The 16,560-nt window shown below is 44.5% G+C and overlaps 1 protein-coding gene across 5 annotated transcripts in view; it reads right to left on the bottom strand.

Moving 5' to 3' along the window:
* The window catches only part of cntnap1 (contactin associated protein 1), a 1,152,571-nt gene that overhangs the window by 5,238 nt on the left and 1,130,773 nt on the right, over positions 1-16,560 (bottom strand). For all 5 annotated transcript variants that reach the window (XM_041173305.1, XM_041173307.1, XM_041173308.1 and 2 more), the window contains 3 exons: positions 10,014-10,241; positions 3,226-3,359; positions 1,964-2,057 (listed from right to left, as the gene is read on the bottom strand). In XM_041173305.1, the coding sequence (XP_041029239.1) occupies positions 1,964-2,057; positions 3,226-3,359; positions 10,014-10,241 (456 nt within the window). The remainder of the gene's footprint in view (positions 1-1,963; positions 2,058-3,225; positions 3,360-10,013; positions 10,242-16,560) is intronic.

Below are 16,560 nucleotides of genomic sequence, written 5' to 3'. Positions count from 1 at the left end.
TTGCAAGATACTGTTAGCTAAAGTTTAAACTCCTGGAATTGAAAGTAAACTAATGATCTGATCAGGAAAGTAGCTGAATGACAAGAGACAGAGAGTAGGGACAGTGGGTGGTTACTCTAAATGGTAGGATGTGCCTAGTAGTGTCCCACAAGGCAATATTTCTGGATTAAGTGAATGGGCAAAACTGTAGTGAATGAATTTCAATGTAGGCAAACATGAGGTTATCCATTGTGGGACTTTCTAAATGGTAAAAAGCTAAAAACAGTGAAGGTCCAAAGAGACTTAGGAAGATCCAGGTATACAGATCATTAAAATCTCAGGAACAGGTACAGAAAATAATCTAAAAGGCTAATGGAATGCTGTTCTTTACATCTCAAGGGCTAAAATACAAGGGGGTGAAGTCACACTTCGGCTATGCAAAGTCCTTGTTAGATCACCCACTGAGTACTGTGAACAGTTCTGGGCTTCACACCTTAGGAAGGATATATTAGGCAGTGCAGTGTGGATTTACCGGAATAATACCCTGAATCCAAGGAACATAGGAAATAGGAGCAGGTGTCGGCCATTCAGCCGTTCAAGCCAGCTCCGCCATTCAATTCGATCATGGCTGATCTTCCACCTAAGCAACATTTTCCCGCACTATCCCCATGTCCCTAAATGTCATTAGTCTCCAGAAATCTATCGATTTCTGTGTTAACCATGCTCAATGATTGAGCTTCCACAGCCCTCTGGGTAGAGAATTATAAAGATTCACCACCCTCTGAGTGAAGAAATTCCTCCTCATCTTAGTCCTAAATGGCCCACCCCCTTATTCTGAGACTGTGTCCCCTGGTTCTAGACTCCCCATCCAGGGGAAACATCCCTCCTGCATCTACCCTTTCGAGCCCTGTAAGAATTTTGTACACTTCAATGAGATCGCCTCTCATTCTTCTAAACTCTGGAGAACACAGGCCCATGGCCCTCAATTGAACCTCGTGGGACAGTCCCACTATCTCAGGAAAGAATTACATTACGAGAAGAGATTACATAAACTAGGCTTGTATTCCTTGAAATTTACAAGGTTAAGGGGTGATTTGATCAAAGTTTTCAAGATATAAGTGGGGACAGATAGGGCAGAGAGAGAGAAACTATTTCTATTGGATGGGAATCTAGGACTTGGGAGCTGAGTCCAAAAATTAAAGCCAGATTTTTTAGGAGTGAAAGGAGGAAGCACTTCCACTTCTAACTGTGGTACAAGTGTGAAATTTTCTTACATAAATGGCAATTATTGCTAAATCGATTCTAAATTTCAAATCTGAGATTGAGGGATTTTTATTAACTGAAGGTTTTACAGGATATTGGACAAAGGTGGGTAGGAAGAGTTAGGTTACAGATCAACCACAATCTCATTGAATAGCGAAACAGGCTCAAGGGGCTGAATGGCCTTCTCCTGTTCCTCATTATTTAATCTGTTCCTTTTTCTAATTTTCTGTTTCTCCTGTTCACAATTTATTTCATGAATTATCTTCCCCTCTTCACGTATTCCACTTATTTATGAATTGTTTGATGGGACAAACTTCCAGCTGACCCAAAGCTGACTCGCATTCTTCTACTTAGAGTTCTCACCGTCCAATAAGACTCTCTTCAAGTGTACAACAGCAGGGCAGCACTCCTTCTGCCAGTGCAATGTGTCCTCACTCAGACAGTGCAGAGCTCCCTCAGCACTGCGTCCCTGATAATGCAGCACTGCACTTGCTGGCAACCTAGATGTTGCGTCCCAGTATTGGAGTGTGACAGGATTTTGATCAGAGGTGTAAGGTTTATTGGCTGTATTATATTAATGAGCAAGAGCAATTTAAACATTTATATAAATGCAAAATTCAAAAGGAGCTGCTTGCAAGAGTCACACACAGTCCCAGTTCAGTGAGAGCTTCGAAAAAAATAAATAAGGAGCAGAGAAACTGCAGAAAATTATAACCCTCACCCATCACTCGACCCAGGAAGAGAGACCTAGGGGAATCAAAATTCTTATCTCCCCACAGAGAAATCTGGTCTCTGACAATCGGATACTCATCCACCTGAAGGAAGAGCAGATTAGAGACAAAGTTAAAAACATGTTTTACTGTAACAGCCAGAGATTACTGTGCCCAAACACCAAGGGAACTCAGTACCATGGGAGGAGGGGCATGTCTGTGGGGTGGGAGGGAGAGAGGAGTGTCTGTGGGTCAGGGAGTCGGGGGGAGAGTCCAGGGTGGGGGATTGCAGGAGCAGAGAGAGGGGGAGTGGAGTGTCCATGGGAAGGGGGGGAAGGGAAGGGGTAGGGGCGAAGGGAATATCCACAGGGGGGGATGAGGGGTGTGTCCATGGGGCTGGGAAGGAAGTGTCCTTGGAGGGGATGGGGGGTGGTGGGGAATGTCTTGGTTGGGGGTTGGGGGGCGGTGGGAAGGGACGTGTCCATGGGTGGGGGTGGGAAAAGGAGAAAGTCCTTTGGGAGAAAAGGTGTGTCCATTCTGTGTGGGGGGGCGGTGGTGGTGTGGTAAAGAGGGGCATGTCTGTGGGGCGGGAAGGGAAGTGTCCATGGGGGTGGTGGAGGGGGTAAGGGGTGACCATGGTTTGCAGGGGTGAGACAGTGTGAGGATGGGGATGTCCATGGAGGTGTTTGGGGGAGTGGGGTTGTATGATTCAAGCCATTGACTAGCATGCAAGTAGTCCTGTGTTATAGCCTCACCAGGTTGACACCTCATTTTTAGGTATGCCTGGTGCTGCTCCTGATATGCCCTCCTGCACTCTTCATTGAACCAGGGTTGATCCCCTGGCTTGATGGTAATGTAGAGTGGGGGATAGGCCAGGCCATGAGGTTACAGATTGTGTTCCAGTACAATGCTGCTGCTGCTGATGGCCCACAGCACCTCATGGATGTCTAGTTTTGAGCTGCTAGATCTGTTATGAATCTATCCTGTTTAACATGCTGGTAACACCACACAACATAATGGAGAGTGTCTTCAGTGCAAAGACGAGACTTGGTCTCCAAAAGGACTGTGTGGTGGTCACTCCAACTAATACTGTCAATGGATCTGGTGCGAACAAAGTATTGCAATTTGTACATGTTGATTCTCTCGCTTCCTGGTGCAAGTCTAGTTGGCAGCGAGCTTGCAGCTCAGTTCAATGATCCGGTCTCTGCTTGGTGATATGCAACCTTATTCCAGACTGTTGTGATGGGGCCTGTGATCGCTCCAAGTACGGTACCTGTGTATAGATGTCACGGTCCTGTCTGGTGATGTTAACCCAATGAGCTTTGCCATCTGCCACATTTTCCTTTACCAGGATCCTAGTGTAGGGATTGGCAAAGGAGCCAAGCTGGTATCGAAGCACCAAACTGCCTGTGGGGGAAAAGCCAACAACCTCATTGCAAAGATTTCCAAATTTAATATGTTATGAATTGTACAGCTACATAGAAAAAAAATAACAAGGGGAGAGAAGCAGCCAAGGCAAGATCTTCACCTTAAGTCATGAGCAGAAATCCAGAGTCCTCCAATCCAAAAACATCCAACAATCACCAGAGCTCAGGACATATGAATTAGGAGCAGGAGTAGGTCATTTGGCCCCTCAATCCTGCTCCGCCATTCAATATGATCACGGCTGATCTGTTAGTGTTTCGAATTCCACTTTCCCATCTACCCTCAATAATTTTTGATTCCCTTCCCTTACCTAACAAGAATCTGTCTGCCATTGACTTAAAAATATTCAGTGACCCCGCCTCCACCACCTTCTAAGGCAGAGAGTTTCAAAGTTGCACAACCCTCTGAGAAAAAAAATTCTCCTCATCTCTGTCCTAAAAGGGTGACCCCTAATTTTAAAATAATGCCCTCTAATTCTGGACTCACCCACAAGGGGAAACATCCTTTCTACCTCCACCTTGTCAAGGCTGTTCAGGATCTTATACACTTCAATCACATCACCCCTCACTCTTCTAAACCTCAGTGGAAACAAGTCCAGTCTGTCCAACCTTTCCTCATAAGACAACCCACTCATTCCAGGTATCAATCTAGTAAACCTCCTCTGAACTGCCTCCAACGCATTTACATCCTTCCTTAAATAAGGAGACCTAAACTGCACACAGTATTTGAGATGTGGTCTCACCAATGCTCTGTATAACTGAAGCATAACATCCTTACTTATATGTTCAATTCCTCTCGTAATAAAGGATAGCATTCCATTAACTTTCTTAATTACTTGCTGTACCTGCATACTAACTTTTTGTGACTCATGCACGAGAACACCTAGATGCCCCTGCATCTCAGAATTCTGCAGTTGCTCTCTGTTTAAGTAATACTTTGCTGTTTTATTCTTCTTGCCAAAGTGAACAACTTCACATTTTCCCACAATATACTCCATCTGCCAGATTTTTGCCAACTCACTCAATTATCTATATCTGCCTGAAAACTCCTTATGTCTTCTTCACAACATACTTTCCTACCTCTCTTTGTGTCATCTGTAAATTTAGTTACATGCCTTCGTTCTCCTCATTTAAGTCATTGGTATAAATTGTAAAAAGTTGAGGTCCCAGTACAGATCCCTGTGGGACGCCACTCGTCACATCCTGCCAATCAGACAAAGACCCATTTATGCATACTCTCTGTTTTCTGCCAGACAGCCAATCCCCTATCCAGGCTAATATGTTACCCCATAGGCCATGAGCTTTTATTTTCCGCAATAACCTTTGATTTGGCACCTTATCAAATGCCTTCTAGAAATCCAAGTACAGCACATCCACAGTCGCCCCTTGATCCACAGTGCATGTTACTCCTTCAAAGGACTCCAATAACTTGGTTAACCATGATTTCCCTTTCACAAAACCATGCTGACTCTTCCCAATTACCTTGATTTTTCTAAGTGCCCAACTATAACCTCCTTAATGATCGACTCTAATTTCTTCCCCATGACAACTGGCGATAGTTTCCTGTTTTCTGCCTTCCTCCCTTCTTGATTCATTGGGCTAGATTTACTACTTTCCAGTCTGATGGAATCTTTCCAGAATCTAGGGAATTTTGGAAAATTAATGCCAACACATCACCTACCTGATTATCCACCTCTTTTAAGACCCTAGGGTGAAGTTCATCCGGACCCGGGGACTTGTCAGCCCGCAGCTCCATCAGTTTGCTCAGCACCGCTTCCCTAATGATTGTAATTGCACCAAGTTCCCCTCTCCCCTTTACCTCCTGATTTACAGCTATTACTGGAATGTTTTTGTATCCTCTATAGCGAAGACAGAAGCAAAATATTTGTTCATTTCATCTGTCAATTCATTATTATCTATTAATTCCCCATTCTCACTCTCCAGAGGACCAACACTCACTTTACCTATTCTTTTCCTGTTTAAATACCTATAGAAACTTTTTTGTATTTCCAGCTTGCTTCTTCTCATACTCTAATTTCTTTCTTTTGATTAACCTTTTAGTCTTTCTCTGCCGTTCTTTATATTCTGACCAATCACCTGACCTGCCACTCATCTTTGTGTAGTTATATGCTTTTTCCTTAATTCTGATGCTTTCCCTAACTTCTTTAGTTAACCACTGATGGTGGATCCACCCTTTAGAATTTTTCTTTATAGTAGGAATATACCTAATCTGAATATTCTGAAATATCCCCTTAAATGTCTGCCATTGCTTCTCTATTGATCTATCCTCTAGCCTAGTTTCCCAGTTCACTTCAGCTAGCTCAGCTTTTATCCCTGCATTGTTGTCCTTATTTAAGTTTAAAATATTATTCTTAGACCCACTCTTCTCCCTTTAAAACTGGGTGTAAAATTTGATCATATTGTGGTCGCTGCAACCGAGGGGTGTCTTTACTCTGAGATCATTAATTAATCCTATCACATTACACAATACCAAGGGAAAAATATTCCCCCCATTGGGGGAGAAGTGCGGGAGCAGGTGTGGGTGGGCGCACCTCCAATCGGCGCCCCCCGTTGGGGGCTTGCCACCATTTTACATGGGCGGGCCAATTAAGGCCTGCCCAGCATGACGTCCACCAGGAAGCGCTATGCGCTCCCTGTGCAGGCGGAGAGGGGAATTCCCTCAGCTGGGAGTGTGTCCTTTTGCACCTGCACACAAAAGAGCACACAGATCCCCCTGGGGCTAAGTGCTGCCTCAGGGAGATCGGCATGGAATTAAAAATTTTAACAGAAATGATCAAAAAATTTCCCTGACACTGTCACATGAGTTGGGACATGTCCATAACTTTTATTGAAAGATTTGCTAAAAATTTAACCACCCTCATGAAACCTCACCCGCCTGTGGAAGAGGTTTCATGCTTTTTCCGAAGCCCGCCTGGGCTCCCGGCCTGCCCACCAACCTTAAGATTGAACTGGCACGTCCATTAATGACCTTAATTAGTTTTTCAAAGGCATCAGTAGGCTGTTGATAGGTCTGCGGGTGCACAGCTGACTCGGCTGCATCTCCGCCAACCTGAAAATGGAAATGACGCGGGGTGACGTTGGGAATTCCACCCGACATCATCCCGCCTCATTTTACCCGTCAGCGAGCGGGCGGGCCCTGTCCCCTGCTCGTCGACCAAAAGATCCTGCCCTAAGTCTAACATAACCTGCTCTCTGGTTGGCTCCATATTGTGCTGCTCTAAGAAACTATCTCGAAAGCATTCTATGAACTCCTCACCCAGGCTACCACTGTCAATCTGATTTTTCCAGTTTATATGTAGATTAAAATCACCCAGGATTATTGCTGCCCTTTGTTGTGATCTCCAGCTGTGGTTGCCTCGGACAAGCTTGATAGATCCTTACTTTTAATTTGTTTGTTTAGATACATGGAGGGTAGCCACTAAACAGAGTCACCAGAGTCAGCTAATGAAGTGTTAACAAAAGAATAAAACATTTATTAAACAAGAAAAGTATAAAAATACTCCTTCACCCACAAGCATACTTTTACAGATATATATAGATTTTTAAGGATAACACAGCTACTAAACCATCTTATCCCCTAATATTCACAGCTAGTACAGTCCATGTAAACCAATTGGCAACCTGTGGTCAGATACACCACATTCTGAAACCAAGTGTCAGATGCCACCTCAAACAGATGCTATGGATCTCTCCTCAACTTTCCCCTGATGCTTGTCACACCATGAGCTAACCGACCTCATTGTACTCTGTCTTTCACACGAGGGTTTCCAATCTCTACTTTCCAAGAACTCACCTTGGAATCTTCTCCCAAACTGACGCTTTCTCTGAAAAGGTTCACCTCCAGGGTTTTGAACTTTCCTTCTGATATTTCTCTTCCCTGGGTCACCACATGCACTCAAGCTGTCTTCCACGCACTTGCTCTCACCGATTCAGCCATCAACAGTACATCACTGTTTTACATGCCCAGAGCAAAGAGTTACAGACCTTCAGCCATCTCTTTGGACCTTCTTGCCTCTTGCAAGCTGTTCTCACTTTAAATCTGCTTTCTGCAGCTTTTGTCTCTTTAAATCTGAAGCTTGAAACCTTTCTCTCTGCCCCTCACTCTTAACTGCATTAACAGGGCCTTTTCCAGATTCCTGTCCTTCCTTTGACTAGAAGGTCTGCTTGGGACTTTCTCCTGTTCCACTCCCCTGGATTTTGGGATCTTTTCTTTAGCTTGAGGGTTGCTATCTGTCCCTTTTGCTTCAGTCTCTCTCTCTGGCAGCTACTTTCAACCAATTTTAGCTTGGAATTGGCTATCTTCCCATTTTTAGGCTGCTTCTGCCTGGTAGCTGCCTTCAAAACTGCTGTTTCTTTAGTTTTTGTGGGTGTTTGTGGATGGTACTTGCTCCTCTGGACCCCTGTTGCTAGGCAACAGCAGTTTTTTCTACTCTTGTTTGATTAACTTAGCTGCAACAGTTGTAAAACTCTCAGTAAAAATGCAGGCACCTTCTAAAGTGAAACTAAAACTTAATTCAACCTTTCTTTAACACACAAATACAGAAATACAAATCAAACATAAACATTAAAGCTAAAACTCATTCCTAACACCTACAAATACAAATATAACTTAGCAAATAACAATAACTTAACAAATATAACTTAGCTGTGGTTACTGTTAGAGGGCCCATAGACCACTTCCACCAGTGACTTCCTTCCCCTCCTATTCCTCATCTCCATCCAAACCGATTCTACATCCTGATCTCCTGAACCACAACGTAGGACAAAGTACACAAGAAGAAATATTGAATGCTTGTGATAAAGGGTGTTGGAAATAGAACTAGTTTAACTAAGTTAAAGTTAACTAAGTACTGGCACCAATACTAGGGAAAGTGGGGGCTATACTGTTGGGACAGTCTACGCCTGAACCATGCTGGGACCAGTGTTCTTGCGAACCACATAACTAGGGAAGTAGAGAGGGTTTTAAACTAAATAGTGGGGCAAGGGATCAAATATGGGAAGATGTGATATATCAAAGAGTAGTGGCCAGGTGAGAGAGGAGCATAGTAAGATGGGAAATGAGGGTCGGGGGATGGCAGGAAGGGACAGAGAGAAAAAATTCTAAGAATGCACCAAGAATCAAGACTAGATGTTACAAAGATAGCAAAAAGACAAAACTAAAGGCTCTGTATCTGAATGCATGTAGCATTCATAACAAAGTAAGCGAATTGAAAGCGCACATTGAAGTAAATAAATATGATCTGCTAGCCATTACAGAGACGTGGCTGCTGGATGACAAGAACTGCGTCCTGAATATTGAAGGGTATATGACATTCAGCAAGAATAGGAAGCTAGGTAAAGGTGGAGGGGTAGCACTGTTAATCAAGGATGGCATTTGTTAGAGGTTCCTTGAGCCGCAAACACTTACTGCAGACGTGGTTCACAATGTTATCCAGGAGTTCCCACATGCTGCAGCCTTGACACATCACCTGTCCTTCCACCCTTAATGTGTTATAAATAATTATTTAATTATATTATTCACTTATTTATGTTGCTTTTGTATATATTTTATTAACTTTACCACCGATTAGTGTACTATTTTAAGCCTTAGGGATAGAATAGAACTTACCCACTTACCAGATACTCATCAAACAGCTAGCTCCTTTCCCTGTAGAACAGTAAAAACCAATTTCTATGGGGTGAGAAAGATACAAAGAGGAAACAAACAACTCCTTCCCCAAACTCCCCGTCTCACCAAACTCCAAGCCTGCACTGTTTCATCAGCTGTACTCCATTTCCAAAGACGAACAACCTCAGAGAAAAAGATTCTCCTTGTCTCTGTATTAAATGGGTGATCGCTTATTTTTAAACTGTGTCCCCTAGTTCTGGTCTCCCCCATAAGGAGAAACATCCTCCCGGCGTCCACCCCATCAAGTCCTGTCAGAATCATGATTCAATAAGATCATCGCTCATTCTTCTAAACTCCAATAGGCACAGGCCCAACCTGTCCAACCTTTCCTCATATCCCAGGAATCAGTCAAGTGAACCCTCTCTGAACTGCTTCTAGTGCAATTATATACAAAGCTGTACTCAGTACTCCAATGCCTTGTACAACTGTAGCAAACTGTCCCACTTTTATATTCCATTCCCCTTGCAATAAATAATCCGTTTGCCTTCCTAATGACTTCCTGTACCTGCATACTAACTTTTTGTGATTCATGTACCAGAAATGGAGGCCACACACTGGCAGCTGGAGTTCAGGGCTGGCAGGGAAAGTACCCAATTCTTTAATTGAGCCACATTCTATCATTGCCAGTTGGCTCGAGAGAAGGAAGTATAGGTGTAAACCTGTCACTAGAGTCAGACTGGTGGTATAAACTGATGTGACTGGTCACTTTTTCACTGTGACCAATTTTCCTTCATGACAATTGAATGGACAAAGGAAATCAGGAAAGACGGAATTCACTAAAATGTGTTAATTCACCTGATAATAATGCAGTGTTAACGCGAGTACATGTATCAACATGCATGTCTGGTTGTTGAAACTTGGATGTATAATTGAGTTAATGGTGTATGCGTGTTAATCTGTGTGCAGCTACATTGACATGTTGATGTGTTGGTGTAGGTGTGTGCTTACCATCATGTTTGATAATCACTGCAAGGTAATCTCTGGAGTAGGAGCTGATGTACATGAGAACACTTGGTGGCTGCGATGTTTTGAAACTGAAGACAATCTCATCACTGGTTGAGTTAAAACCATGACTCAGTGGAACCATCATATTCGCAAAGGCTCTTGCTGCTGCTGTGAACGGTGATTGGAAACCATAACGCACATAGGTTCCAGGCTCAAAATACCCACCAATAACTGGAAACAAACAGATCATAGTCACAGTCAGAATGAATAGCATGAATATTCACAGCACTCACTGCTTACAATTGACCAATTGTGAAGGGATGTTTTTCAGTCTGGAAGAAGTGGTACATTGGAGGAGGGTGTACATTGGGGGAGGGTGTACACTGGAGGACGGTGTACATTGGAGGAGGATGTACATTGGGGGAGGGTGTACACTGGAGGACGGTGTACATTGGAGGAGGGTGTACATTGAAGGAAGGCCTACATTGCAGAGAGGGTGTACGTTGGAGGAAAGTGTACATTGGAAGGAGGGTGTACACTGGAGGAGGGTGTACACTGGAGGAAGGTGTTCATTGGAGGAGGGTGTACATTGAAGGAAGGTGTGCATTGGAGGGAGGGTGTACACTGGAGGGAGAGTGTACATTGGAGGGACGGTGTACACTGGAGGAAGGTGTACATTAGTTTTTCCCAAGGTTTGCTATTAGGATGACAGCTTGGACTTCAGGTGTCCCAGAATTTTGTTTGAGCCTACATACAATCCAGCATAGTCAGTGTTACGGCCCAATGGTTAATAGTAAATCTATGGCCATGATTTTAATGGCCTTTGTCAAGTATAAGTGCCTCTAACGTATTCGAGCAGGAGAAGATAGAAAAAGATGCCAGATGTTTCAAGCAGGTTTTTGAGGGTGGGCAAAAATATGTTTCAGATCCGGGAATCAGATCCTTTGCCAACTCAGCCCACCACCCCCCCCAACATACACACACACACACACACACACAGGCACGCACGCACACAAGCACGCATGCATACACACAATGCACACACCCCCACACATGTACACGCAGACACACACCCCCATACACACACATGCACACACCCTACACACACACACATGCAAACACATACACCCCCCATGCACACACACACACACATACCCCCACACACACACGCACATGCACACACCCCACCACCAACCCCCCCCGCCCCCACACACACACACACACACGTACAGTGTAATCAGCCCCTTTGTGTGGACACACAGGGCAGAATATTATGGGGGAGGTGGAGAGTGCAGGTGGGTGGAGGGGAGGTGGCTGACTCATCTGCCCAGAACAAGAACACACTCCACGCCATCCACAATGCGCTGCAGGTGGGATAAGCTTGTGAGTGTGGGACTTCTGCCCCTAATCAGGTTGGCTGTCAGCTCCAGCAGACCTCACAGCACTATGAGATCTCCCACCTTCCTTCCTGCCCTTTGAAAATGTTTTTAAAAAAACCAGCCTGCTCACTGCAGCTGCACTGCCCATGCCAACCCTGTTATGCTGTGGGCGGTGTATTATTGCAGGCAATAGGCTTGTTAACAATTGGCCCTTGATTATTTATTTAAATATGGTGTGCGGGCTGCCCACTCCCTGTGCTATGGGGGTGAGCGAAAGGTGGTGGGGTGGGTGGCAATTTTACATGCCCCCACCCACCAAAAGCACACCCAGTGGGGGCATGTAAAATGCAGCCTCCTTCTCCGCGCACACACACACACGCATACACACACGCACACAGAGTGCAGTCGGCCCCTCCATAGACACACACGCGTGGTAAGGTTGTTTGATGTCTCACTAAGAGATCTGGAGGGTTGTATGGATAAACATAAACCGTTTATTGGACATTTTCTTCTTGGCATTTCTTCGCAAAGATGTTTTGAAAGGTTGTATTTTCCCATCATTTGAAGGCCTGTTGGTCAACCATACCCATGACTGGCACATTCTCCCACAGCGGGCGCAGGTGAAGGTATAGTCAGTGCTGGGGCAATTGGATCTATCCTTTTCTCTTTCATGCTGGCTCTTTGCTCAGTCTCAGTCTCTGTAACACTCCCGATCTTGTATCTCCAGGAATCATGGTCTATGGCCCGTGCTTCCTATTGGCGATGGTCAAGTGGCACAAATAGAGCGAATTCTTCAGGGATTCCTTGAAATGTTTGTGCAGGGCCCCTCTCTCCCATCTACCAGTGGTCAGCTCTCCGTCCAACACAATCTTGGGCAGGTCACTGTTGTCCATCCAGGCAATGTGACCTACCTAATGCAGTTGGCTTTGCAGGAGGATGGCCTTGATGTTGATGATGTTGGCTGTTTCCAGGACTTCAATGTTTGCGATGCGATCCTGCCAGCGGATCTTGAAGATCCTGCAGAGGCAGTGCTGCTGGAAGCGCTCTAGAATGTGTACATGACAGCGGTACAGGACTCATACAGACGACTGGTGAAGACCAGGCCTTGTACGCTTCAAGTTTGGTCTCTGCTCAGAGGCTTTGGTTGCTCCACACTTGTTTGTAGAGTCTGCCAAATACGCTGTTTGCTTTTGAAAGTCTACTGTCCACTTCCTTGTCTACGGTGGCAACCAATGAGTTGACACTTTCCAAACAGGTAAATTGCTTGACAACTTTCAGCTTGATTCCCTCAATGATGATCCTTAGTGGTCTATAATCTTCTGGGAATGCAGGCTCGTGCAGGACTTCAGTTTCTGGATTAAAAATCAGTTTAAAGAAGAGCTATGCTGCCTTGGATAAACACGGCGTTGTACACTGCAGGTCTGACTGGGTCAGGACAGGATCGTCATCAGCAAAAAGAAGTTCACGGATGAGATTTTCTTGTGTCTTTTTGTGAGCCTGAAGACGCCTGAGGTTGAAAAGACCCCCGTCAGTCCAGAAGCTAATGTAAACTCCCTCCTCAATGTCTTCTGTCGCCTGCTGCAGCGTCATCCTGAAGAAGATTGTGAATAACTCTGGGGCCAGCACACATCCTTGCTTCATGCCATTGGAGATTCAGAAGGGACTCAAAAGGTCGCTGTTGTGCTCAACTTGCCCGGACTGATTTTCATGGAACTACTTCACCGTGGCCAGGAACCTGCATCATCCAAGTTTTTCAAGGATTTTCCAAAGTCTGCTCACAATGTTGAATGCCTTGATGAGAGTGATGTATTTTTGCTCATGACACTTTTCTTGTATTTGTCTGAGTACAAACATCATGTCTGTCGTACCCCTGTTTGCACTGAAACCAGACTGGCTCTCTGGGAGGTTTCTTTCCGCAATGATAGGCACAAGCCTGTTCCGAAGTATTCTCGCCAGGATCTCCCCAGCGATTTGGAAAGGAGGGTGATCTCTCGGTAGTTGGAGCAATCTAACTTTTCTCCTCTGAATATTGTACAAGGTGATGATAATGGCAGCATGAAGATCCTGTGGAACCTGCCCTGTTGTCAACAGGCCATGAATAACTCAGGGACTTAGGGCAGGGACACCATGTTTCAAGGTGGAATTCCATCGACTCCGGGGGCTTTGTTGCTCTTCATTTGGGTGATGACGGTCACAGTCTCCTCCAGAGTTGGGCTCTCATTCAGTTCTTCTTTGACCACCTGTTGTTCAATGTGGTCGATGGCAGAATCATGCACTGTGCACCTGGTGCTGAAGTGTGTTTCAAAGTGCTCTGACCAGCGATCCTGGACTGACTCCCTGTTGATGTGTAGAGTCTTGCCATCGGCGCTCCTCAGGGGGTTTTGGGTTTGATATGTTGGTCCATAGACAAATTTTAGTGCTTCACAGAAGCTTCTTATGAAGCCGGTATCAGCGCACAGTTGAGTTTTTTATTTAGCAAGCGCAATCCACCAGTCATTTTGGATGTTCCTCAGTCTACGTTGAGGGTGCTGCTTGCTTGACTATAAGCTGTCTTTTTCTCTTAGCTGGCTGAGCCTGGTGAGCTGACCTTTTTATTGCTGGTACATCTTGGATTTTCTTGTCATTTTCATCAAACTAATCCTTATTCTAGGTGCTGGTTCGGTGACGTTATTGGAAGTATCCAGTACTGCAGTTTTGGTGTACTCCCAGAGTACTTCTGGAGTGGAATCAGCAGTGAGGTCAGGATGTTCCAGTCTGCTCTGTAAGGTTGCTTGGTTAATATCTCTGCAAGGTGAGGTTTGCAGGTTGCTAACTCTTTGATGGGCTGTCCCTTGGTCTGTTCTTGGGCTTAGGCCTGAAGTGGAAGTTCAGCTTCGAGTGAATGTATGGCAGTCAGCACTGGGCATGACTCTAGTTTGCAGGACATCCTTTAGGTCACACTGGCACACCAAGATGTAGCCTATCAGGTGCCAGTGTTTAGAGCGGGGATGTATCCATGTGGTCTTGAAGTGATCTTTTTGTTGAAAGCTGATGTTAGCTATGGACAGCTTCTTCTCTGCACACAATTCCAAGAGTAGACATCTATTTTCATTGCAGTTTCCAACTCCATGGTTTCCAGGCACTCCCTTTCATGCCTGGTTGTCACGGCAAAGTCTAGCGTTGAAATCGCCAAGGACAACAATTTTGTTCTTAGGAGGAGCATTCTGGATGACTTCACGGAGATCAGTGTAGAACTTATCTTTGTCAGCTGGATTAGCCTTCAGAGTGAAACATAAATGCTGATGAGGGTTGCATGCTGCTGGTCTTGAAGGGGGTCACTCAGGGACATGATGCATTCGGAATGGCCGATTGGCAGGCTTGAACCCAAACTATATACATATCCAAGGTACAGCCATGCATGGGTTGTCTCCATGCTGGCTCCTTTCAGACTCTACTCCATACACAGTCTACCATCATGTGACTCTACATCATACTGTGGGCAGTCCCATATTAACGCTTGCTGTGCCCAAACACCCTTATACTACATCTCCCCCAAAGTCTTCATCCAAATATATTTACAATAAAGTCTTTCTTTACTTCATACCCCTTCTCCACTCTCAAGTCTCTGACTTTATAAGTTCAGATGGTCTGGAGGCTTGACAATTCTTCCAGATCTTGTTCTGTCACGTTTGGAGGGGCGGTAGTCTCAGTTGCTTTGTGTTGACTTTGTCAGTTTAGTGTTGAAATTGTTGCACTCTGTGTTTGCGACACTTGGTTGTCTCCATTTGATTCACTCTTTGCGCTCCTTTGAGTTGAATTTTTCTTTATCAACAGCCCGTCTGCTTTGTTCAGACACCATGGTTTGTCCCATTCCTTCCGAAGGGAACTCCATTCATTCCTAGAGTGGACGCTGGTTTTCTTTTCCATGGGATCGGCTGTGATCTTGCTGAATGTTTATGTTTCAAAAATGGAACCTTCATTTCCACTTATTTCACAATTTCAACTAAGTTTTTGTTTACTCTTATTTTTTAATCCTTTTTCGAGCTTGTGAATCTTTTCATTCAGCTCAGCAACTACTCTGATGAGTTCAGAGTTATCTTTGTTTCAAAGTTATCTATGAAATCCTTATACGCACTTTAACAGCTTCAACTGGGTATTCAGTTCCTTTCGGAATCCTTCTTCACTTGTCACTGACTGTTCCTTTGTGAGAATTTCTACTTTCCCCTGCAACTGTTGAACTTTTTCTTGACATTCTAGATTCTTGATTGTATTGCAGCTATGTCACTTTTCAAACGTTCTCAGTCTGTTTGAAGAATCCAGTGCTTTTTCTTCTAGTTCCTTAAGTTTCAGTGTGAGATTTACATTTTCCGATCTTATTTCTGTCGTTCCTTTCTCCACCTACAGCTGAGCTTTGTCCTTGTCCTTCATTTTGGTTTCACTATTGTCTCTGGCGAAGTCTGAGCTTGTTCCAGTTCTGTAATTGCACAGCTCATGGCCTCATTATCTGGTCTCAGCTTAGAAAGCTCTACAGCTTTTCCCTTCAATTCCTCCTCTTTTCATTCAGCTGCATCTTCAGCTCTTCAGTCTCTTTCTTACATCCCTTGGCTTCCTCCTGGAATACTGAACATTGCTGAGATTTCTCTGCCAACTGGTTCTTCAGTTGGTTCCGAGTGACATTAAATTCGTTTTGCTTCTCTTCATAATTTTGCAGAGGAACAAACTTTGAACCGAAGAATCCTTGCTGCCCATGAAGGTCCTTCGCCAGGTTTTCTTTTTCTTTGCAAAGCTCAATCGCTTCCTCTTGACTTTTCTTGTAATTCAACAGAATGTCCTTGAGTTTGTCTGCTTTCTTTCATTCCGTACTTCAAGACAGATATCATTTCTTCATATTGCTGAAGAGTTATGTACTCCTATAGCAATTTATCTTGAAGGACAATCAGCTGTTCATTTTCTTTTTGCAGATTTTGTTTCTTTTGTGTTACCTCAGACAGCTTTCCTTCATTCACAGCTAGCCGCTTGCTCACACTGTCACCCAGGTAATGAGTCAGCATCTTCAAAAGCTCTATTTTTAAGTTTTTCAGCGGCTTCTCAGCCTCTTTCTTCTGCACTAAACTCTTCGGCTCCTACACTTCATTGCGCTGACATGGTCTGTGACAATCTTTTAGTTTGCTTAGGTATTGTCTCTCTTGGCC

This window comes from Carcharodon carcharias, chromosome 23 (genome assembly GCF_017639515.1).
Source record: "Carcharodon carcharias isolate sCarCar2 chromosome 23, sCarCar2.pri, whole genome shotgun sequence".
Classification (NCBI taxonomy): Eukaryota; Metazoa; Chordata; class Chondrichthyes; order Lamniformes; family Lamnidae; genus Carcharodon; species Carcharodon carcharias.
The sequence above is the reverse complement of the archived record's forward strand: the minus strand, read 5'-3'. Positions and strand labels throughout refer to the sequence as shown.